General features: G+C 43.9%; 2 protein-coding genes across 5 annotated transcripts in view; one reads left to right on the top strand and one right to left on the bottom strand.

Annotated features, from left to right (window-relative positions):
• Window positions 1-664, bottom strand: part of INTS6 (integrator complex subunit 6) — a 40874-nt gene extending 40210 nt beyond the window's left edge. For 2 of the 3 annotated variants that reach the window (XM_039567226.1, XM_039567238.1), the window contains exon 1: window positions 114-541. The gene's annotated coding sequence lies outside the window, so the exon portion shown is untranslated. Of the gene's footprint in view, window positions 1-113; window positions 542-593 lie in introns of those variants that run through there. The other variant, XM_039567232.1, reaches the window with a different exon arrangement.
• Window positions 1-25363, top strand: part of WDFY2 (WD repeat and FYVE domain containing 2) — an 87049-nt gene that overhangs the window by 204 nt on the left and 61482 nt on the right. The window contains exon 1 of one of the 2 annotated variants that reach the window (XM_039567249.1): window positions 19221-19444. The exons of the other annotated variant lie outside the window; for it this stretch is intronic. Coding sequence (XP_039423183.1) covers window positions 19308-19444 — 137 coding nt within the window. The 5' untranslated portion in view covers window positions 19221-19307. Of the gene's footprint in view, window positions 1-19220; window positions 19445-25363 lie in introns of those variants that run through there. 2 annotated transcript variants of the gene reach the window in all.

The following is a 25363-nucleotide window of genomic DNA, read 5'->3' as shown; positions in this document are numbered from 1 at the left end:
GCCCTCGCCCGCGCCCCCGGCCCAGGCAGCCCCCCGCTCCCTGCCGCCCCCTCCCCGCGCAGTCACTCTCGCTCGCTCTCTCTCGCCTCCTCTCGCAAGGCAGAGCCCGGTACCTTCATGAAAGTCTCTACAGCGCCTTTGGCTATGTCCAGATAGGTGGTGCCCAGATGGGTGCGCTGGTTCATGGAGGCGGACGTGTCTATCAGGAAGAGTAAGATGGGCATAGTGCGGAGGGGCCGGCGGCCGGGCGGCTACATGGACAGCGGGCGGGGGCTGAAGGGAGAACCGTGGGGGGGAGGTGAGGGGAAGGAGGGGAGAGAGAGAAGACGGGGGACGGGAGAGGAGTAAGTGGCTGTGAGTGCTGTGCACGGGGAAGGGCGCCTCCCCGCTGCCCCTCTGCCGAGGCGGGGGGAAGGGGGGGCAGCCCTGCCTGCCCTGCCCTCCTTTGTGTGAGGGGCCTGCTCAGCCCAACACAGGCTGGTTTATGAGGGAGAGGCGGATAGGGCTGCGCTGCTGGCTAACCTTCCCCCCACCACCACCTTCCTCCTCCTCCTCCACCGCCGCCCGCCCTCCCCTCCCCCTGTTGATGTTACTCAGAAGTTTCAGGCGGAGCAGCCGCGGCCCCGCCGCCCCGGCACTTTCTCGCTCTGACTGAGGCGCTTCCTCGCTCGCCGCCCGCTTTTAAGGCAGCCTGGGTAGGTCGGGCCCACCCCTCAAGGACACGTCCCCATCCCACGTGATGGTCTCCCGGCTCCGCCATAGGACCCCGGAACTCCTCATTAGCATATTCAAATCGGCGGGGCGGGGCGGGGCGGCGGGGTGCGGGGGCGGCGGGGGGGCGCGCCGGCGCAGCCGCGGGCGGGGGGGCGGGCCGGCCGGGGACACGGGGCAGGGCGGGGAGCGCCGGCCCTCGCAGGGATGCGCTCCGTGGGACGCGCTCCAGGAGCCAGGGATGTGGAGGGACAGCGCGGGCGGGACGGGAGGGACGGACGGGGAGAGGGATCTGTCGCCGCCGCCCCTCTCGCTGAGCTATTTCGAGAGCTGGCGGGGTGACGCGTCCCTCGGGGGCAGCGCCCTGCCCGACCCGCCCGCGCGGGGAGGGCGGCAGGGTGGCCCCTGGGGAGCGCCGGGCCGGGCCGGGCCGGGCCGGGTCGGGCCGGGGCGGTGACTCCCGGCGCTGGCGGTTTTGTCGCCGCCGGGAGCGGCGGGTGAGTCACGGGGGTGGGAAGGGAGGAGGGAGGGAGGAGGGAGGGAGGAGGGAGGGAAGAGGGCGGGCGCTACCCCCCGCCCCGGTCTCCGGGTGCTGCCGCTCTCCTTGAGGCTGCGGGAAGGTCCCCACCTGCCCCCGCAGCGGGTCCTGCCCCCTCGCCGGGAGGAAGGGAGTGAGTGCTTATGGGGCTCTGGGTGGCCTGTTGCTGCGGCCAGATGCCAGCGTAGCCGCTCAGGCCCGGGGGGCGTCCAGGGAGCCCCCGCCGGCCCCGGTGCCGAGGGAGCGGGGGGACCGCTCTTCAAGGGAACCGGCTCCTGGCAGGCAGCACAGGGGTCGCCTGTCGTATCCACTGGGTTTAGGATGGAGAAAACGGTCCGGTACCATTTTGATGATGAATTCCTACAGACATGGTCTGGCCTTTCACTCGATCCTGAGGAAAAAAATACTGGCTAGCCTTAGCTGTGACCTTTTTCCCTCCATACGGGCAGTGATTAACACTAAGGTTTCTTTCATCCACGCTAAGGCACTCCAGATTTACTTCTTATAAATCATGTAATTATGGAGTGTTCCTAACCAATTAACGACGAAGATCTCTGTTGTCAGTTTTTTGGCGATTTGTTAAGGTTTGGGGTATTTTTTTCCCAGCAATTCAGTCTGCTGTTTCTGCTCATAGCCTTGGAGCAGTAACTCCAGAGCCATTTCTTAGCATAATCTGTTCAGGAGAATGCTCTGCTTCCTATCTGACTGTTTTTTGGGTTTTTTTCCCGATCCAGCTGATGTGCTCCCACAGCTACTGCTCTAGAAGGTTTGAAGCCACTGTGCTCCTTCCTTCTCCCAAGATAAAATTAGCAGTGTTCTGGCTTGATTCATCTTGGTGTTCCAGGCAAGATTTCTGTCTTGTTAGGCAAGAGCTTGTTTGGGCTTTTTTATTATAATTTTTTTTTCAGACTAATGGAAAATTAGCATTTCTAGGAAGAGGGAGGGATAGAATCGCATCTCCATTGCAAATTGGTATGCATTCTTATGCCTTCGAGGAGCTTATTTTGGTTTTCCTGTTGGTGCTGCACCTGTGACCTGTGCCATCCTTTCTCAGGCTTTGGGGTGAAATCAAGGGCACTTCCTTTCAGCCCAGTTTACCATTCAAGGCCATTAAAGTATCTCCAATCATAAGGACCCTGTGAGAGCTGGGAAGGAATCTTTGGAGTTGGTGCAGGCTAAAGTACAGCAACTTTGGAAGTAACATCTTTTACTGTGATTATTTCTCACTGTGGATCGTGCTGCTGGTGGTGTGAGTGGCCAAGCTCATGTGCACTCAGTGGCTCTTCAGCTACTTGTATCTTTCCAGCAGTTCAGTATTAGAGCTCTAACAATGGTGCTGGGTCTCATGACCTGCAGCAAGGCTGTTCTGGTACAGGTTCTACTGTATAATCTGAATCCCTCCTGTCAGAGGGAGAAAACCAGCAGGGGCCACAGAGGCCACATTACTGGGTTACCCTGGAATCCAGCTGCATGCCAGTCCCTGTTACACAGTAAATCATTTGGACTGTCTGAGGGGCTTGATTCACAGTCATTTTTCTCTCCACTGAGGTATTTTGGGACACCTTCCTTCCCCTCAGGTCCCCGCAGAAAGTTACAGGTATCTTCTGCAGCTCCTAAGGTCAGCAAGACTGGCTGCTGGAAGAGCAGTAATTGTCTCCCTAAAGTGAGATTCAAGTTGTAGGCTGCAGTGCTGCTGTAGCAAATCACACCTTGGGATTAGTAACGTCATCTGGGAGTAATGTTGACTGAGTGTATGATGATGGCCATTAATTGGCTTCCTTTTAAATTTCTGAGATAGGCACATTCTTCAGACATGCCATATTCTCTCCTATTTGTATGTTGCTGATATTCCATTGACCATTCTAATAAAACCAGAATCACTTTTGTGTGTAAAACATCATGCATCTTCTTGGGGAACATCTGAAAAATGGGAAACTTCTGGAATGGTTCCTTCTCCGAAGTGCTGGAAAAGAGGCATTTTAGAGTCCTTGCTATACCAAGAAAATGTCACGATGAAAGGCAGCCTGGGCCATGAAGACTTTGTATAAATCCTGGAAGGTCATTTGGAATGTTTATGTTTTGTTGCCAGTAAATGAAGAGAGATCAGGGAAAAAATTATGTAAAGTCATGGCGATAGAATCAGTTATAAACCAGCATGAATTCTGAATCAACTTTGAAAATTGCAAGCTGTATGCATGCTGTAACTTTCTTGCAAATGCAGGAGGAAGGTGAGACTGAAGCAGCTGGCCCCACCCTACCCCTAGTTCCCTCAGCCCTGGTAACACTGATGGAAGCATCCCACAGACAAAACTTGTACACAGTTCCAATGGGATTTATGCAGTGAAACTAATTTACTGTACTTTTCTGTATGCACTTGCTATTTGCTGTTATCTTGGAGGCCATTTGGAGCATTCAGTCCTTCCTGCTCCTGTGCATCTTCTATTAGATCTGTATTAGATCTGCTATAGGGCAGAATCGTGGCTGGGTGTGTGTTGTCTCTGGTAGGCATTGGTACTTTACTGCTGGGAGCAGGCCAATTTGATTAATATTGAGAAAGATTCTTTCAAAGACAGGTAATCAACCCAAGCCTTAAGTGTGCATCAGCCTCTTGATGAGAGAGTCATAATGGCTGGTACTGCCATCAGAGTCACATTTATAAATCTGTGTGGGAGATTGGCTGCAAAGGAACAAACCCCAGTGATATTAGTGGTTATGCTCATTACTGGCAGAGCTGACACAGCTGAGCAGGGAGAGAGAGTGAGGCTGTCACTGAAAACAGATGCATCTTTCTTTTGCTTTTTTTTGTATGGTGGGCAAAGTGACACCCCATGCACAGTCCAAATGAGCCAGTTGTACCTTTTCTCCTGAGTCAAGACAAATTATTTCAGCAAGCTTCTGGCTGGAGGAATACTCTTGCTGTCCTGATGATGCAAAAGATTCCACCTACTTCCATACAGGTTTGTATTTCTTGTACATCCATGAGGAAGCATGAATATATATGTATGTCTAAGAATATTTGTTTTCTCATCTTCATAGAATAGGTGTTGTCCATTTGGGGACAAATAAGGTAGTATTGAAAATGCAGATTTACTTTACATTTGAATGCTAAGTCAGTAAACCAAAAATCAAACAAAAGTATGAAAATATACCTAAGAAAACCCCATCATATGAAAAAAGCTGAAGAGCATTTTTCTATCATTTGCTGTTACTGTGTTTTCCTTAAAAAGCTTCTTCTCCAAGTTGATGTTTGTGAAATTTCTGTTGTTGGCCTTATTTTGTCCTAAACTGCAGGCTTAAATGGAAGATGCTGTGTTAATGACCTTCAAGCAGGTCTGAGAACTAAAATTGACAGAATAACTTTTTTTTCGTAATTGTCTTTCTCCTCAATATGGAATTGTTTTCACAAAGAAAATTTCCAGGTCTTAGTCAGTCCAGGTCCTAATGACACAGGAAAATTTTTCAGAGCTTCCTTTAAAGTACAATTCTGTAGCCTTTTAGATTATCATTATTGTTTCCCCGCCTATTTAACAGTTATGTTTTCCATTTCCTAATTTTATTCTTATATCATTAAAATATATTTCTTTATACAGCATTCTGGGTTTCAATTTATCTTTTAATACTTGTGTCCTCTTTCTTTTAGTCTTCCTTTAGCCACGTTCTGTGTATTCAACTCACTTGCTTTTTTCTATAAATAATTTTTTTAACTTGTCTTGCATACATGGCAGCTTATATTGTTGGGGGGTTTTGTTCTTGTCCTGATGGGTTTTTTAACTAGTTTCAATGCAGTGGGGTTGGAGCCTATTTTTTTTCCTCTTCCCAAAATTCTTGCCAAAGAGAAACTGATTAAATCTTATAATTCAGATAGCCTAGGTAAACAGAAAACTTTTTTAATGTATATTCTAGGACGCGAATGAGGGTGCCTATTTTTCCAAGATTTGCAGAGGCAGCTGCCTTCCTTTGAAACTAGCATCTTTTAGAAGCATGTACTTTGGGTTCCCTAGCACCAGAACACAGCAAAACTACATCCCTCTGCAGAACAATGACCTCTAAAAGAAGTGGCATTCTGGCTTCTCTTGGCCCATCTTCAAAGACACCCTCTTTTTCATTGTCCATCCATTGGGAAACCCAGAGGATAGCCTTTGAAGTTTCCTAGGGATTTTTGTATTCCCCACCACCCCTCCAGTCATCCAAATCCCTTGCTGTTTCCTGGCTTGGGAGTTGGAACCGCAGTGAACAGCAGTGTACCATCCAGGGAAAGAACAGTTAATGTAGAAATGCAAGGAAATGGGTACAACAGGAGTTTGATATAGCTTGTTTTCTAACTGTGCAGCCTGAATGTGGGTACTGGGAGACTGAATTCATGAGTATTTGTGAAGTACTTAGGTACTTCCAAATCAAGTTATGATGGAAGTGCACAGTGAGATTATTTTCTGAGGAAAGAACCTGATCTCTTCAAGGTCCTCTGGCTGTGACAGCAGAGTTCAGTCACTTAATGATGGGGAGGTTGCAAGGCACCTGAATAGAAGATAAGGAGGATTTTGTCATTAAGTAAACTGTGATACATGCTTTTCCTTTACTCTTACTGGTCATAGATTGAAAGGTCTTCTAAACTATGCCCTGTCTTCATGTGTATTTAACATTGTTTAATAGAGCAAGACCTCTCCTATTTGGTACTGTGGGGGAATATTAAATATAACATGGAAAAAGCTACTTAAACTTTTCAAAATTGCAGTTGTGATAAGGTAGTACACATAAGAATTCAAATAGATTTACATACAGTTCTTATTTATCCTTTCTGATGTGTTATATTGCTCCTTTCACTTAAGTTAGGGTTCTGGTCAAGAACAAAAACCTGTCTCATCTCTGGGCCTTTAAATTTATTCCATGTCCTGAGTGTCTAAGCTGGTGCATCAAGATCCAAAGGGAACGGAAAACACCCTCTAGCACACAATAAGGCCTGCCTTCCTTCCTTCCTTCCTTCCTTCCTTCCTTCCTTCCTTCCTTCCTTCCTTCCTTCCTTCCTTCCTTCCTCCCTCCCTCCCTCCCTCCCTCCTCCTCCCTCCTTCCTCTCTCTTCCTTCTCCTCCCTTCCTCCCTCCCTTCCTCTCCTCATTTTCCATCCTTGAGATGCTGGTGGCAGCAGCAGCCCATTTGATTACTGATACCACCAGAATGCCCAAGAAAATATCAGAACAGACTTCTCAGTTTACCAGCAGTCCCCCAGGTCATGAACACAGGAGGAGTCTTCTGCATTCACTAAAACAACAGGTTTGAGGAGACTTTTGCTTGTTATTTCAGGGGAGGAAAAAATCATCTCTTGCCAGAATGGCCAGAGGTAATAGTTAGGGCCATTGAAAGTTTGAAAAAGATCTTTTGTAGCAATCTGCCTGGTTTTCGGGGTTGCCATGCAGGCTTTCCTATGACAGGAACAGAACTATGATACTCTTCCTCCACAACACCACTTTTAAATGATCTTTGGGGTGGTTGTTATGGCCCTCCCAGGGAAGCTCCCTGGGGCATGGATGCCTTGCCTGTACCCACGGACCTGAGCAATCCCCTGTCACTGTTCCAGTGATTGCTTTTGTTCATTCCTCCAAGCATTCCTTCTTGCCTTCACTACCAAGTTTCATTAGCCCTGGAAATCGTATCCTTCCTGAAGTGCTGGACCCTCCCGCACATTTCATAGCATAGCAACGTAACTCCATTACCATGGATCCCAGACACAAGCGTGCAGAATTTATCTAACTAATCAAGCAGCTAAGGGACACCAATTTCAGCTATAGTCAGCTTGGATTATAAAGCACTTACAGCTAAAAGGTAGCCTACAAGCACCTCCCAGGGAGGCAAAAGAATGAGGTGGGGGAGGGGGTTTGTTTGTGGTTTGTTTTGTTTGGGTTTTTTTAATGGCATATGTAATGTGCATAGTCTTGGTAAACAGACAGAATTATTCATCCATCCCTAAGCTGCTTCCCGCTGAGGTATCACACCTGCATGTGATATTTGAGAGCTGGGAGTTCTTTCTTTAAAATATTGCCACACTGTAGAGGTTTATTGTCCAACTTTTACTCTGAGTGTGATTATTATGCATTGTCATCTTTTGCCCAAAATCAAAATACACTCTAAAATAAAGATGCACTCAGTTGCTACACAAAGCAGCTGGCTGATGACTGATGTTGAATGGAATATGGACTAGTTGATCTTTTTCCACTTAGCAGTTAATGAAAACTTAAATCTCAACTAGTAGCTAATCGGAAATCTCTACAAAAGCCATCTATAAAGCACAGACTTAGGTCTTCCAGAATACAATTAACCTGATAAAGCCTCTCATCCAGAGAAGGAATCTGTCATCTGTATTCCATGCCTTCAAGGACCTATATCAAGGTGTTTGGGACTGTTTGCTGAGCATGTTATTCAAAAGATGCAATTAAAATGAAGTGAGAGGATTTTTTTCTTTTCTATTTTTACACACCCATTGAAGCTCTGATGTAAGGCCTATTTGTCATAGAAAACTTAAATGGGTGCCACAGGGGGAAAATCTCTCTTGCACCAATTTGCAGAAAAATAGTGTCTTGTTTTCTAAATATTTCAAATGAGAAGGAAGGACACTTAAAACACAGCTTTGGAACACACAAAAGGATAATTCTTACTGACTTAAAGACTACAAAAAAATTTCTCATTAGGAAAATTTTAAAATTGACTTGAGACCAGCTTACAGCAAAACCTGAATTAGAAATGTAACCTTTTTTCATAACAAGACTTCACCAAGCAGTGCTATTTTTGTCAGTGATGAGTTCCTTTGTTGCTGGAGATGGCTTTCAATTTCATGATGTTGCAATCGGAAAGCCTTAAATGTTTCAGAATCAGTTCTAATATTTTCCTGTTGGTAAGCCATTTTTAAGACAACCTACCATTTATGGTTATTTTCCAAACATGGGGCCAAAATAAAAAGTCCAAGAAAGCCCATCCCATAATTCACATTGACAGTAAGTGTATGCTTCTCCAGGTTTAGCAGAGTGTGTGTGTACACCAGTCGTGTGATGAGTGTAACGTTTTCTCTGAGTTTCTCCTGGTCTTTTCCTCTTTTAAGGTATTTCTATTTTCTGTTAGTCTGTTTTCCTAGGAACTTGACACCGATACATGCATTTCTGTTTGCTGGTTTGTGTGAGTTGTGAATAAAGATAGCAGTGATTTATATAACTGGGGTCTCAAAGGATGATGAAACTTAACAATGCAAAAACCAGGCTTTTAACTATTATATGCATTCCATTACATCTCAGGGTATTGCAGGTTGGTTTTTTAAAATTTTATTTTCCTTGATCAATTCTTATTTTTCTTCATGTCTTCCATTTCATGTCCTTTTTATCTCCTCTTTCAGAAGAAGTTACAATATGTTTTTCTTGACATTTCTACTTAGATATGGCTTATCTACTTAGATATGGCTCTCCTCAGCTGGCTGAGGAAAAAAAAAGCCAAAACTACTAATTTGCTCTGACAAGTGCTTTCACTCTTTGTGTTTTTGATGATTGGTTGTGCTGTGTGCTGGACTTCTGCAGCAGCTAATTAGTAACTCCTGATGCCAGAGTAACTCCTGATTCCAAAGGTTGACAGATACCATTTGAGCTCTCATTTCAGAGGTAAATGACAGCCCTTTAACCCAATTATAGTCCAGTGTGGCATAATTGGACTCATTTGTGATCCTTTACCAACTGGCTACTACAGTTAATTTATGGGAAATGGGACAGTATTCTTTTTTTCAAGGGGAATTAGAGTCTATTATGCTTTAATTTATACATTGTTTAGAATTCTCCAGACTGTTTATACCTTAGCACCAATTTTTCCATTTCTGCATCTGCTCATTATTTCCTAATTCCTTTTTATTATACTGAAATCTATTGTTTCTGTGTTAACATGCTTTACAGAAGTTTTCACTGAGACATTTGGAGTTTTTACTTTTGTTACAGTGTCCCTCTAATTAATACAGCCAATTTCACTATAATGTCAATTACTTTGTGGAGTATATAACTGTGACCATCATCTAAATCTGTTCCTTATTGCACTGGTAGCAGTGCAGCAGACCACTGCCACTAGCATCACACTTTCCTGTAATTCTGACACTGTAGTGAATTCCTTCCCAACTGGCAATAAGAAGGTCTTACACAGCTCTTTCTCTGCTTGAATTCTCTGTTTTCTGGATTGTGAAATTGTCCTCTGCATAATTCAAGAACCGCTTCATGATCTATGTTTGGCAGAATTTGTTACCCAACAGATGTCTGGACAGTTAATGACCTCTGTAAGTACAGCCCTGTGATTTCTTGCTACTGATGGTCCAAGAATTTTTAATCTATTCTGCTACAAGTCAGCACTTGAGCAGCATGTTACCTCTTATTATAAAACAAAAGCATAAAATCTGTATAAATTTTCTTTTCAGAATTGTTATGCCTAGTCAGAAGTGGTATTTTTCCCTCATTTTCTTCTGAATCTTTGTTCATGTATGTGTACATACCATGCACACATGCACATAGCTCCATATTTTTCCTTGGCCCAAACCAAAGGACATGAATGAAAACCCCTGAAATTAATCAAAATACAGTTTCAGAGGAAGATTACTCCCATAAACACAAGTCAGAACTCACACTGCATGTCTTCAAATTGGGGAAAGGGTAGATGCCTAAAAATGGTCTATGGTAGCAAAGCCTCTTTGACTGTCACTTTTACACATATAGCAAATGTAGTCTTACATTTGAAGAGGATTTGAAGGCACTGGAGTGATGTGTTCTCAGTATGAAATCATGCTGCAGCTGCACAACCATTCCCTTTCCTCCCCCCCCCCCCCCCCCCCATTCAGATCAAGCTCTAGCCCATCCCTGCATAGGAAAGTTGTCCTAGTTTCTCTTCTGTTTTTTTTTTTTTCTGTTCAGTTATCGGCACTTGTGAGAGGAAAATTGTCAGGCAGGATTGTATTAAAGAGGAGGTAAGAGAGTCTCTAACATCTGGCACTCATCTGCCAGAGGAGAGAGTCAAGGAATTGAATGCGGATTGATACAGGTCCAGTCAGACATCCCTGTGGAGATATTCTGCAAGCCAGGTGCTGAAGTTCCCAGAACATAAATCTGCACAGTGAAGTGCTTGAGAGGATGGATTGTACTTCAATGTGTGCCACTGTGAAGGAGAGAAATTAGGCTGCCTGCATGCAAGTGCTCCTCTAGCAGTCAAGGTCCCAGCAGCTGCCTGGAACTCTCACCACATAGCTCCTGAAAGCCAGGAAGTTTGCTAGATGTCTCATTGGTACCTGCTTCTGCAGAGGAAGGGTCATTGTGGCCAAACTGCTGGATAGGAAGGTACCCAAACACTGGAGAAATGTTCATCAGCTGGATCTACACTGGTAAGGTTCAGAAGCCAATGCTCTGGCATTCTATGCAGAGCTCTTACAATTGAGGTATAGGCAGATTACTTGGCAATTTTGGCATGAAACTCCTGGCAACCTCTCAGATGGTATGTGGATATGGCTTGGAGAACAGCATGGAGCAGGAGCCATTTCCTCAAAAGCAATTTTACATCATCACTTTTGGGTGAAGAAGAAAATGTAGTTCTGCAATGCAAGCTAGGACACACTGTTTTGCCTCAGAACCCGAAGAACAATCTCTGGTTTGTTTTATGAGCTAGCAGAGCTGGAGCAGGTACCTGAATTTCTTGCTACAATTTTGGTCTTGGCCTCTCTAGCTTTGGCAAAAGGTTTCTTTTTCTGTTAGGTGGGGGGATGGAGGGGTGGGTTGTTTGGGTTTTTTTTTTTTGCGGGGAGGGAGATTGAGGATTTAGTTAGTTTGTTTGTTTCATGTGTTTAAGTATGCATGCATATCTACTTTTGGTTTTCTTCAGATGGAGAAACTTGTTTCCAACACTCATTCAGTACAATTTGAGGGTCTTTACATGTTCTTAATTACTACCTATCCCCTTCTCCAGTGTCTTCTCACTTGAACACTTTGGGAGACATGGCCAATTCTTAGTGTTTCCTGTCATGGTTCAATGGCAAATAACTATTGCCCTAGTCCTGTCTTGTTACTGGAGCTGATCTAGCACGCCAGACAAGTTCTTTTGGTTTCAAGAGCATCGCTTGGCCTCCTATGGAGTCTTTTGAGCACCTAAAGGTGCCTTTTTATACTGATACCTGGTTTAGAGCCTTTGTGTGAAAATTGTCCTGTGCTCATATTAAGCATACAATACAGATGCTATTCTGGGGCTAGTTAGCTTGAATTTTGGGGGCTGGTGAAAACTACTGGGAATGTAATTTTTTCCTCCTCTCTCCCAGATGGACTGACTCACAGGTTTGCTTTGTTTTCCTGTTTGGAGATTCCTTGTGCACTTTCAGAGGTACAAGCTGTACACTCGTCAGTTCCTCAGTCTTCACAGGGGTATTTCTACTATCTTGTCAGATTATATTTTTATACAAGGAGGTCACTGAGTTACAGATGAGGACATGACTGAATAATTGGTTTTGCCCTCCAAACATGTGGCCTCTTGTCTCTAGAGCACTTCCTATTTTACAATAAAGAGTATTATTTCTCCCGCTTTCATGAATTTTCACATTTGGTGGATGTCCTACAGTGGGCCAGTGCTTTCACACCCACTCTTGTCCCAAAGGAAGTCTTCCTAAAGCAGCTAAACGTGACTCAGATATGGTTCTCTCTTCAAAATCAAAGGGTGCTCTGTAGGTTGTGACAATAAACATATGGGCCTACTACTGTGCAAGATGTTCAAAGCAATCAGACATTCTGGCTGCAATCTATCTGGAATAAAAATTATCAGGAGTGGCCTTGAGGTAATCAGAACCAAATGCTCTATAACACCATCTGTGATAATGCCCATCTAAATGTGGCATTAATGGGGTGTATATATGTGGCCACAGGCTGAAGAACCTCTTACTACAGTGATGATCAGAAATGGTGACTTGCCTGCTAAAGAGAAGGTGGTACATAACATTCGCACAGAGTAAGACATTCAAAAGTTTGATTAGACAATCTGGGATTCTTTTTTAACTCCAAACGGTCCTGCGGCAGTGAGTCATAAGTCCCTGTATACACTGAAACTTCTGCAATTTTGCTCTCAAGCTGCTTCTTGGGACTTCTTTGCAGAAATCATTTTCTACAGGAGGGATGAGTTCAGCTGCCCTGCTTCAGGAACCACAAGCTTTTCAAGCAATCCTTTGTCACAGGTTTGAGTTGACAAAAACCGGCAGCTTTAGCAAGGGTTCCACCTATTAAGGACTCAGATGCTTCGTTTGTACAATATGGAGCTTTCTATGTAATTGCAGTAAGGGGTAAAAATGGCTTGACTACAAGAAAACTGCCCAGCTCCAAAAACTTTCTATTGAAAAGTGCATATTAAAATGATGCCAGAGCTTTGTTAGCAGTTGCACTGCTAAGATCTTTTGGGCGTAAGTTGTATCAGACTTTTTGTATTTTCAAATATTCCTTCATTCTTTCATCAAAGGCTCTTTCAATATTAACAAGCAATAAACATTTTTATATTTTTAATAGTTGTTTATATTTTAATAGTAGTTTTCTTGTTTGATTTTTCTCTCTGTGCACTCAGATCATCACAGAATGGTTTGGATTTGAAGGGACCTTAAGGATCATTGAGTTTCAACCCCCCTGCCATGGGCAGGGACACCTTCCACTACACCAGATTGCTCAGAGCCCCATCCAACCTGACCTTCAACACTTTCAGGGATGGAGCATCCCCAACTTCTCTGAACAATGTGTTAGTGTCTCACCACCTTCCTTGTAAAAAATGTCTTCATATGCCTAATCTAAACCTACCTTCCTTCATTTCAAAACCCTTTCCACTTGTTCTGTCACCACAACTCTTGGTAAAAAGTTTCTCTGTCTTTCTTACAGGCTCCCTTTATATATTGAAAGACTACAATAAGGTTTCCCTGGCACCTGCTCTTCTCCAGGTTGAATAACCCCCAACTCTCTCTGCCTTTCCTCATAGGAGAGGTGTTCAAGCCCTCTGACCATTTTTGTGGTTATCCTCTGGACCAGCTTTAAGAGGTCCATGTCCTTCCTCTGCTAGGGATGGCAAAGCTGGATGCAGGACTCCAGGTGGGGTCTCACAAGGGGAGAGTAGAGGGGCAGAATCACCTCCCTGAAACTGCTGGCCACACTGCTCTTGTAGCCCGGGGTGTGACTGGTTTTCTGGGCTGTGAGTGCACATTTCTGAGTCATATCCAAGTTTTCATCCACCAGTATTCCCAAGACCTCCTCTGCAGGGCTGCTCTCAGTCCAGTCATCCCCTGGCTTGTATTGGTAATACACTGACCCAGGTGCAGGACCTTGCACTTGGCCTTCTTGAATTTGTGAGGTTTCAGATGGTTGAAAGCATTTTGTCAATCTAACAACATCTACTGTAGGCCCATGTGTAATACATGTGAAGAAAAAAAAAAAAACAAGCCAAATGTACAAAAGTTATTGTAATAATTTGTTCCTTGATATTCCCTGGATATGTTCTTAATTGCACACTCTAGATGAAAGAAAAGGCAATACTTCAAAGCTTTTATATAGTTCATGCATTACATAACACAAATTCATTTACCTTTCATGCAGGTTACATAGGTGATGTTAATGCATTTTCCAGATACAAAATTGTGTTTGCTGATGATATTTTATGATTCTTCAGTATCACAGAGGGAAGATTTAGGGAAGAAGAAGGTCTTAAGTTCTGAGGCCTAGAAAAATATGAGAATAATGAGCTTAGATGAGAATAATGAGCTTAGATGAATTAGTGGTCAGAAAGTTCTACAAAAAAGACAGTGCATTAAATTACAGAGGTTTTTTTACAGAAAGTTGGAGCCCAAAATGTGAGTAATACTACAGCAGGATCAATGAGGACAAAGGAAACAGCAGTAAGACTGCATACAATGCCAGAACTGCTTATGGGGCAAAATGTATGAGCCAGGAGTTGTCATTTGCAGCCCACACACTGACACAGCATCACTTTTTTTGTTCTCACATGTTCAGTCAGTTACAAAGCCAACAGCACTTGCATGGCAGCTAAAAATGAGTGTATATTTTCTCGATAAGGCACTACATAGGGGTACTGCTGTGTTTATTTTTTAATGCTAATCTTTCTCTCTATAACTTTGACCCAGAGCAGATTCAAGCCCTGTTTCTGATAGGTCCTCATTTTCTTAATGACCACATAAATCAAAACTAATAAAATATAGAAGAAAACTGTCACAATGAGCATGTAGGGCTCATTAATAGAAATATGATAGGTGGTATACTATTCATTGTGTGACTGATAAATACCTGGAGCAAAATAAGGAGCAGTGATTAAATTTGAGGGTGCATTTTTGTAACAGGTTTCATATTTTAAGCAAGATGGACAAGCAAATTTTCCACAGAACATTTTGACACTTCATGAAGTTTGCCTTCCTATATAAAGAGCTCATCTATATTTGTTTCCCACATTCTTCCAAGAATGATGTAGCATATGAAATTAAAAATACTTTTCAGTAACTATCTTATGAAGGCTGTCACTGATGACAAAATAGGAGAAGGACAGAATTTTAAACATGCATTTTTGCAGTTGCATAGAAGTGCAGGTATAGAAGAAATTGTAAATCCCATATATTGTAAATCTGGAAAACATTTGGTTTACAAACAAGCAGAGAAGAAAAGCATGAGAGAGTAAAACACCATATTCAATGACTATTGAGAGGCAGCTCTACTTGTTGCCAAGTGATTTTTACCTTTTTTTTTAATGTGGTTATCTTTTGTGTATACAAGTTCTTTGATTTTGCATGGGTCATTAAGAAGGAGGCCTCAGAAGACAAAATATGGCTTTCTGTCAATAGAGCAGTTTTAAATTTAAGCACTGAATCAGTCAAAGTGCAGTCTTGCTCCCACACTAGCTCCCTTCTTGCAGAGTGAGAGCAACTGGAATCAGATTACTTAATGGCTCAAAAGGGCATGAAGAGTTTGGGCCTAAAAATTAATCACCATAAACCAGTTTTTCTTTATTAGAGGCCTCTTTTGGGGACTTTTACTATTATTCTTACTACTGTTGAGCACTTTGTAAAAGGCCTGGTTTTCCTAGCATCCACAAAAAGACCAATCTGTTTATTAAATTGCCCTATGGCTACTCAGTGGCCCCAGTGCTTGACAGTTTTAGCTGAAATGTATGAGAGATGTCACTTACACTGCCAGATCATGTAATGGTCATAATTATGCAGAAAACTACAATTACACCAAAACAGAACATGCTGCTGTGCTTTTTGGTCAAGTAACAACTGTGCAGAACAGGAGAATCTATAAACACAGGGCTGACAGCAGAGCTGGGTCCTTCAGCTCCCTCCTCTCTGGGCCACTCTTTCCATCTGCAGGTCGGGGTTCTCTCCTGCTTGTCTCGACTGTCACACAAGATGTGGTTACCTACTTTTAAAAACAGATTTAGTATGTAAAACTTAGAAGAATCTCACCCCTGTATGTCTAAAACTAAAGACATAAAAAGCCAATCCCAAACCCAACCAGCCAAACAGAAGATGGAGCCAGAGAGCAGCTTTTAAAGCAATTTGCCAGAGAAGATGGGGAATTCTGTTTGCTCCAACTCCTAAACTCCAAACAAGACTGCAGATAAGGAATTGGAGAAAGTCCTTCAAGATTCTGGCGCAGTACGAAAGCATGGAAAAAGGCTCCACTCTGTGTGAATGCATCAGTCCAAACCAGCACAGCTCCTTCCCCGGGGTCTTCTGTCCTCACCCTGCACATGAATAGCGTGAGCCACAACTGCTGCTTTCAGGCAGGCAGCCTAATTCTGCTCTACCCCAACCAAAAGAGGGAAAGTCAGCCTGCTTCAAGAATATAAAGGCCAAAACTAACAGAGGGATGGATGTTTCATTTACCGAGGTGTCAGCCCAGAACACAGAGTAAGAGAAATGACGCTAAAAAGCAAAGATGAGGTAATACTAATTTGATATAAAGTAAGCTGCATTTTTCATTCTGTATTACTGGTGGATACACTCTTCCAAGAAAGTTCACATAATCCAAGTGTACCTTGTAGACAAGAAGTAGAACCTTTAAATGATGTCATCATGCCATTATTTTGCAATTTTCTGAAAAAAGCAAATACTAGAGGAGCATCTTATAATTCTTAAACCTACAAAAATTTTTAATGCAGAAAAATAACTGAATAAGCTTGCTTTTCTTGGCATCAGATTCAGATGCTAAGTTGTCCTGCTTTCAGTCCTAGCAATATTTTTAATCCATGCAATCTGACCTGAAAGCTGTGACAGAAAATGAAAAAAGATATTCTAGGAAGTATTTATGAGATTTATTTCCTTGATTTTTCTTTTCAGTTATATGGGGAAACACTTTTCTAAAGTACCCTAATTTTGCTTCTGTAAGTTCTCATTAAACTTGATGTCTACAGCGATTCTAACTTTGTCTGAACTGTCACACAAGGCATGATTCCTGACTTCTGTCATTGTAGGAAAATTGTTTATAAAAAGTTTTTGATTGTTTTGTGTGACAGTGGTAGGTCTGAGAGAACACTCAGGTACTGTTGGTAATTTCCATGTCTTTTCCATCACCACAATACTCTCTAAGCCTGTAAGGGGAGAATGCAAGAGGAAGGTCCAGATTCTCACTTCAAAATATTTCTATTTCTTTGCTGTCTCCCTTCCTCCTCTCCTCAGGTTTCCACATATTAATTTTTCTCCCTGCAGTCATAGCAAAATTGTTTTTGTGTTCAATAGTTTCCCAACCATATTTCCCCATCTCATCAGGGAGAGTAGAGCATTGACCTCAAGTTTGCACACCTGACAAAATGATGTACCAGACTTCAGGACACATTTCTATTATTCACATACTTTCCTGGTCTTGCAGAGGAAATCTCCATTACAGATAAGCTTCAAAAAAAAATGCCCTTAAGAATTTTATCTTGAATAGCCACTGGAATCTCTCTTGCATTGTGTTGTCTTTTTTTTTTTTTTTCCCCTTCATTTCTCCACAAAGGGTAACTTATTTCCAAAATCAACCGTTTATATAAAGCATATATTTGATTTCATAATATTTTTATTTCACTTCAGTCCAAAATGTCTGCCCACCTTTCAATGTTTTCCTCCAAACAGTGTCTTAAACCTTGAAGGAGTAGTTGGACGTGGAACTCTTTAAGGATATAAGAGAGAGAAGATTAATAAGGGAGAGTGATGTTTCAACAGGCAATTGAGGATACCCCAGCTGATTTGGGAGATATGTAGGACCTCCTTCCAATCCTGTGACCCACACCTTTGCCTATCAAGACATTTCTCATTTTCTCAACTACTTTCTTCTTTAAAAGCCTTTTTGGAAAATGTATTCTGGGTCTCCCAAAAGCCTGCAGCCTGCTATCTCCAGCATACGCTCAACACCTGTTTATCTGTCAGTGATCCACAGTGCCTGATCTTGAGTGCAAACAATTGCAAGCTTGGCAGACTTTACCACACTTCAGTTTAAAAGACATTTTTAGATATATTCTGAAAACTATCAAGTATACCAATCTTCAAAGAATACCTCAGACCTCACCAAGTAGTGAGACAAGCATTTCTATCTGTAGGTCTAGCCTAGGAGTGCAGGATCATCCATAGTGGTAAGAAGGTGGGTCTTTGACTCTTCAGCAGTAGCTCCCTTTTAAGAATTATGAGTAAGAGATATTATCTAGTCCAGTTACACATCCTTGGGGAAATTGTTTGAGACTGCAGATTCATTTCCTGTAATCCAGCTGTTGCTGACCAGACCTTTCCTGCTACAGTACACTTGCGGACCTGTCATGTTTAGTTGAGAAGGCTTAAATGTCTCACTGTGCTCCTGCAGACACTGCTTGCTTGTTTGGCAGAAAAGAGATTACTAAACATGGTGAAATTTAAGTTTCTGTCACAAGGAATTGACTTTACCTTTCCTCTGTTGCCTCTATCTACTACATAGGCAACAGAAGTGTGAGTGGGCAATCAGGATTTGTTATGTTGCAGACGCTGCTGTGTGCTACTCCTGGAGAAAAATTAAAACTCCTCATCTTGGATTTTTTCATACCTGATTCTTTTCTACGGAGAACTGCTGCTCATTGGCTTAGGGTGGGTAAATTTAAAGTTGCAGCTGAAATAGCGCTTTCCAATCTGCTGACAACTTCTGCAAGGTAGGACAACACTTCAGACATTGAGCATGATTTTCCAGAATCTTTCGAGACAGATTATGAAAGTTTGGCATATGCCTCGGGAGGAAGTTGCCTTTTCACTGGCTTCAGCACAGAGCTCTGGGCAAGTGATCTGACTTTTTTGGAGTTCAATGACTTTGTCAGGAAAAGTAAGCGAAAAGAAGCCGCTTGATGAAAACGAGTTGCTGGAAGTGTGCTGCGTTTCTCTTAGGAAGAAACTTCCTGGAAGAGAATTTCTGCTGGCGCCGCGCTGCAGCCCTGCCTGCCCGCGTCCCTGTCTAATGCAGCAGCAGCAATCCCATGTTTTCCTTCAGTCCCAGGAAAAACTCAGACAAGGAAATGTAAGCAGAGGGAAGCAGCCGCTTAAAGTTCAATCTTCACTCGTTTGTTTTTGGGGGTTTTTTTCGCTCAGCGGCCACAGCAGCGTGGGACGGACCGCACGGAGCCGCACGGTGCCGACAGTCCATAACTGGGCACGGGTCAGGAGAGGGACACACTCCCCGGGCTGCCCCTGAGGCGAGCCCGCGGCGTGGGAGGGCGGCCCTGGCAGGAGAGGTGCGCTTACACCTCCGCCAGGCCGCAGGTTTCCCTTTGCGAAGGCGCAGCACCACAACCCCACTCAGCGAGATGGCGGCGGGAAGCCGCCATTTCCGACCCCTCCGAGCAACGCGCCCCGGCCCAGCCCGCCCCGCCCGGCCCGGCCCGGCCCTGCCCGCTCGGGGGCGGTGCCGCCGCCGCCACCGCCCTGTTCCTGCTTCCCAGGGAGCGCCCGGCTCCGGCAAGTCCCTCCTCCGCCTCGGTAGTGCGGGCCGCCTCCCTCCCTCCCCCGGCCGTAGCCTCCTCCGGCGGCAGCGGCGGTGCTCGCCGGCCCCATGGCGGCGGAGCCCCAGCCCAAGGCGCTGACTCGCAAGCCCCTCCTGCTCAACAAAGTGGAGGGCTCGCAGGAGGTGGTGAACATGGCAGCGATAGTGCCCAAGGAGGACGGGGTCATCAGCGTCTCCGAAGACAGGTACCGGGCAGCGGGTGTTCAGCGGGGCCGTGGCGGTGGTCTGTCATCTCCCACCACTGCTGCCGGTGATGGTGGCGGTGGTGGGCCCGCAGCGCGGTGTCCTGGGTGCTGGTGCCCCATCGCCATCATCACCGGCGACCGGCGGCGGGAGGTGGCGGGTCCCGCCGGCGAGGGATGGTGGAGGCAGACCTCCAGCATCCCTGTGGGACTGTAGATTCCACCACCCGGAGCTCGGGCAAGCGTCAAGGTGGCGGTGGCCCAGCATCGGGACATTGCTTTAGGCAGACACATCACGTTCTGGAGGAGAAGAAGCCTGGAGCAAGGGTCTCCAGCTTAGTGTCCCACTCCTCCTCCTCCTCCTCCTCGTCCTCCTCCACTGCTGTGTGGGTCAGGGCAGTGACTGGTCTTGGGGCGCCGCTGAAACTTGCAGGGTGACTTTTCTTAGCGTAGGTACAATGGGCTCTGAGATTCTCTTCATCACAGGGATTGCCGGGGAGTCTGTGGAGATCTTTGACCTTGCCTGAAGATTGTGATGGCAGTGGCTGAAACAGTAGTTTTGGTTCCCGTTTCCCCTCTCCAAACGTTTCTTAGTAATTGTTTAAAAATACCATATATCAGTGATAAGATCTTGGAGTTAAATCCCGTGTTGAAAAGTTGCCAAGGAGGAGAATGCTTTCAGGCCCTTTAGCAGGGCTTCGAAGTGACTGAGGCTGCCCAGAGGCAACTCTGTCTCTTTTGAAAGAGCTCAAACTTAATTCAGCCCTGCAGCTGGAGCTTCAAAATTCTAACTTGAAGATCTTTTATTTTAAAATAAGTGCTTATTTTTCTTGCAGTCCATAAATAGTTATTCTAGGCAGGGTTTCTTTGCAGCTCAGGTGTATGGTGTAACCTGTGTCCTAAGATTGAAAGACACATGTTGACCAGTGTGTCAATATGTTTTGATGCTCGAGAGTATTTGGGTGGACTGTTTCTCATGGATACCTGCTGTTCTGTTGAGTGTCTGTTTTTATGTCTCTGCAAGCTTTCTGAAAAACTGACTGTATTTTCTTTCATCTTTGTCCTTTGTGTAACTTAGTTTTCTGCTGTCAAATATGTACAGATTTAAGATCATTTAAGTTCACCCAGGCTGAGGTCTCCAAGTGAACTCTCATATGCCTGGTAGCAAGAGGAGCTGAGCTACTTGGAACAAGTACTCTGTCAAAGGAACTTTAAGCAGAGTTTTACATTGCTATGTGCTCACAATTTTATCGTCTTTACATTTTTTATGTATTTGATGAGGTGTTGAATAAAGCTTGAGCTTGTTTTGGTTCACAGTAGCTTGTTAGGCTTACTCAGCCCATTCTTTTTCCCTGTAAGAAGGTATTCCTGAAATGTATTTCCTCTCATATAGATGTCTCTCTCAATCTCTGCATCTTCCCTCACCTTAGAAAAAAAACCTGTAGCTTTAGTTGTTGATAGCAAGTTGATGCTCCAGGTTGATATTTCTGTGTAGAGAAAGGGATTGATAAGACATCTTTGTTTTCACTAGTAACTGAGATGTCAGCTTCAAGAAACAAGCAGTGAAGAAGAAGCCAGGAGTTTCACACTAGGAAAGTCTGGAGGTTCCCAGGCTATTTTCTGTTTAAAGGAATTAACCAGGTAATGTGCCTGCTTGCGGGGCTTGTTTGCAGCATCCTTGACATGCTACAAGCTATGATCCTGCCTTTTACTTCTCTAAGCATGAAGATGTTGCTTGATGGCTCTTTCTTTCATTTTGTGCTTGCATTAGCATTTTTATTGTAGTTAAAAGGTTAAGAGTCTAAAACTGACTTGGAAGGAATAGCAGGTTGGGAGTCTAACTTGCAGGTTTTAGGATACCTGGGGTGAAAGCATAATTTGCCAGACTTTCAATACCTGTGTATTATGATTAGGCTTGTGCAGATCCTTATGGCACCTTTTCCTGTTTGGACCTGCCCTCTCGTGTTAGTGTTGACATGGTTGTTTAATGGCCTTGGAATGTGGAGGGCTTTTAGAGCTTCCTGGAAACTGTTAGGGATGGTTATGGACATGTTATCTGTCCCTTTACTTGTTAGCAAGTAAGTGAGTTTTGTTCATGTTTCCCAGCTTGCAATATGCACTGCTCATATGAGGAAAATGTTCTGAAGCTTCTGTAGAGAACTTCAGCTGGAATGACTTGCCACCTCCAGCACTTGCTTCAGGCTGGGACATCTTCTGTAGGTGAAGGAGGAATTGTTTTGTGGGTGAATGGCTGAACACATCATTATTGAAGTTGCTGGTAGTCTTAGCAAACGCAACAGCTAGGTACCACTTTAGAGGTTTTCTTTGCTGTATGATGTGGCCCTGTACACCTAAATCTTTAAAAACAGGAGCTAGCTTGGTCTCTGGTCTCAATTTAGTATGGTACGAATGGTGTTATCTGGTTTTAAAAGACACAAAAGTGGTTTTAGCTATAGCTTGCAGACATAGTCATGCATTATATAGCCCTGAATCATGTTTGTAGCACATACATGCATATTTATTAAGAAATAAAATGAAAACTATGTAATAATAGAGAGTGTGGTTATTCCTCATAAAGAAAGACAGAGGAGGGGAAAGAAGGAATCTTGGGTGGGGGGTGGGAGGAGGGTTACGTATTTAACTAGATTCTGAAGACTTTATGTACCCTACTTTATGTACCTTTTTTAGTGTGTGTCACTTGTACAGATGATGCACACAGATTTTTCTCTTCTGAATCCTGGTCACTCATGTTAATTGAGTGATGTTCATTGTGCCCTAATCCTAGCGGGTTTTCTGATTCTTTATCTGGGCAAAACAGACTGAGCCTGTGTCTCTACAATACAGCTGGTGTGCATGGGAGGGATAAGATATTTTGTGGTTTTTTTCTAAGGAAAGGGATGCACCTGTTTAGACAGGTGAGAGTTAAGGTAGTGGCAACATTTGTTATCCAGGAATGTATAAATCTAATGCAGGATGACCCTAAGAGGTTACTAGGTTTCATCCATGCTCTTCCCCGCCAGCAAACATGTGAAATCAACAGACATATATAGCCAAACATGGAGAGTCTTGAGTGATCCATAGCATTGTATGCTCATGTGAAGCTGAAGTGGGATTTTCCTAATATGCACAGCTGACTCTAAGTTGTCATCAGCTTCCTCAGTATTAAAAGCATGTGCTGCCGTTTCAAAATTGCTGAACATCCTTGTCTTTTGTTGCCTTTGGAGGGAGACGTGGGTGTTGGGCATGTCTGAAAAGTAGGTCACTGGCATGTCAAGTTCAGACATATCTAACTCTGTGCTCCGGAGAAGATTCAGTGTCATTAATCTTACCTGAGCATGGGATATGGTGGGACAAGTGCACTGACTCACCCAGCTTTCAGTGCAAGCAGTTCTGCTCAGTGCTGGCACACTTGTGTGTTTCTCAAGAGCCTGCCAGCGATGTGAGTGCTCATTCAGCTGGGCCTTCGATGTGCTGATCATGTGTAACCGTGTGAGACTGGCAGGAGGGGGCTGGGTGTCATCGTGGTAAACCTGCGCTTTGCCAATAGCCCTCTTTTTACCACCAGCTGGATTGTAAGTGAGGAAAACTTTCGCAGAGGCTGGTGTAAGCAGCTTTCCTGGTAATTGTGACCTCTGGTCTATGCCCTCTTGTGGGTGGGAGTTCTGTGCTCACTTCCATGCTACGGACCTTGGAAATGTAGGTATTCCAGTCAAGAACTGTCCTCCTGGAAGTATTCACAAGAAGTAAAAATTTTCACAGTCAACGGAAAATTGTCAAAATCTTTTCTTTTTAAAAAATGGGCATTCTAGTCTCTTAGAAGGTCACAAGACTTAGGAGGAAAATATTTATCCCTTTATCCCACAGCTTTCAAATTTCTATTTAATTTTTTTTTATTAAAGGAGTAGAGACCTTTGTCTTCTCCATTACCTTGTATTATCTTAAGTTCTTTTTGAACTCAGATGTCTCAGCTTCTTCCTATGGATCACTGTACAAACAGTGAGCCCAGACTGCTTATCTTATTAGTGTCTTCATCTCACATAGGGAAAACTCTGCAGAGCTTGTATTGCTAGGTTTGGTTTACAGTTCAAGGATTTTAAATACAGATATGCACTTCAGCTGTTGTCCAAGGCTTGTATTCTGGGTATGCTAACTAGCAAGATTTTTAGGGGGCATGAAAACTTAATGTCCATCTTGTGTAAATGAAAATCTCTTTGCTAAACTAACAGTGAACTAGGAGTGGGAATATGCATATGTGACAAGAAATGTGGGAGTTGTCTTTGGGTTTGTGCTGACATGACCTCTAACATAGAGAACTGTGATCTTTCCACCCTTAAGTACATAAAAAGCAATCTTGTTCTCCTTGTGGTTTTCCTGTCCAGATCCAGAACATTAAGCATGTAGCATTATAGTTCATGTGTGTGAAAAAGCTCTAATGGAACAGTGGGTTTCTTCACACAGTGCTGTGTTCAGGCAGGGTGCAAGGAACCACAGACGCTTGGTAAACTCTCTGAGTTTCCTTTCTCCTGTGGTGGAGTGGTAGAAAGTGATTGCTTTGCCCAGCAATGTGGTTGCAGTACAGGTCTGTAATTCTTGTCTAAGCACAGGGTTACATCACCAGTGTCTTCTCTGCCTTGCGTGTGGCTGTTGGTTAACAGCAGAAGTGAAGGTGCTGTGAGAACTGATTTGGATGCTGTTTGTGTATATTTATCAGTCTAAGCCTGGAGGTTTCACATCCAGGTGATTGCAGCATGAGCAGTAGCTCAAGCAGTGCAGAAGGTGTGGATGCTCTTCACAGGTGTAAAAAGACTTGTCCCTGCCTGGAGGTTCTTTAAATTTTGATAAAAACATCAGTCACCAATAAAATTGTTGATAGGAATTGAAGAGACCTAGTGCTGTAGATGCAATTTGGTTGCTATTTTTTTTTAACTCAATTTTTTGGATATGTCGTAATTTGATGACTGTGTGTTTGGAATAAATGTCAGGGTGGAGGTTAGTGCTGGCTGTTTGTGAGGAAGAAGCGGATGCTGGCGAGAGGCTTAAGAGAGAAGACAGGAGGTCCAAAAGCTCTTGGAATCAGACATTGTTGCAGATGTTGAACAGTAACTGTTCCTGATTTGACTAACATGTATCCTGTTGAGATGCCAAAATCTGAGACTAGCATGTAAAATGTCTTGCTGGGTGCTTGTTGGGAGAGATAAACTCCACTTAGTCACTTGTGGGAGACCTTCCAATGTTGTGCTTTTTTAACCCTCTGTGCCGCTTTGTGCCACCACTTGTTGAAGTTTGTCTGAGCTTGTGTATCCCTTGCCTTAAGATGCTCTCCCCCTCTGTGTCAGCTAAAGATTTAAAGCACAAACATTTAGTCTCATCCCTCTGATTTGAGCTATCCTGAAACTACTAGCTCATGTAGGTCAATGCACAGATTGGTGGAACTCCTGCAGTTGCATTAGGTTCATGTCTTAACTGCAAGACAAGAGCTGCAGAAATGTGCTCTGACCTGACTTGGACCACAGCTTGTACAGACCCAACTTCAGCAGCACAGTTGGGCAGCAGAATAGAGTGGAACCTTAGGTGCTTGAGCCTTCTGAGTTAGAGGTGCAATGGTTTTTACTCCCCTCTCTGTTTTAGAGATTATTCTTTTGTAAAAGATGTGAGTGAATATATCTTAACTTACAAGCTTTAGCTGGAATAAGAAGAGCTACTTAATATACCTTCTGTTTGCCCCCTGGTAGCCTTTTTTTCTGCCTGTTGCTGAACAGTGTTCTTGAGTTGCAGCAGGTTTTGGGATGATGCATCTGCTTCCCATACTAACCAGTTCTCATTTCTCTTCTTGTCTTCCCTGGCCCCATCTTAATTTCCCTGGCATCTGCTTACACAGAGACTGGATCTCTCATCAGTGTGTCTCATGTCTGTCAGGCTTGG

The sequence above is a fragment of the Corvus cornix genome, chromosome 1, assembly GCF_000738735.6.
Source record: "Corvus cornix cornix isolate S_Up_H32 chromosome 1, ASM73873v5, whole genome shotgun sequence".
NCBI classification, from domain to species: Eukaryota; Metazoa; Chordata; class Aves; order Passeriformes; family Corvidae; genus Corvus; species Corvus cornix.
Note: the sequence above shows the minus strand (reverse complement) of the source record. Positions and strands in the feature narration are given on the sequence as shown.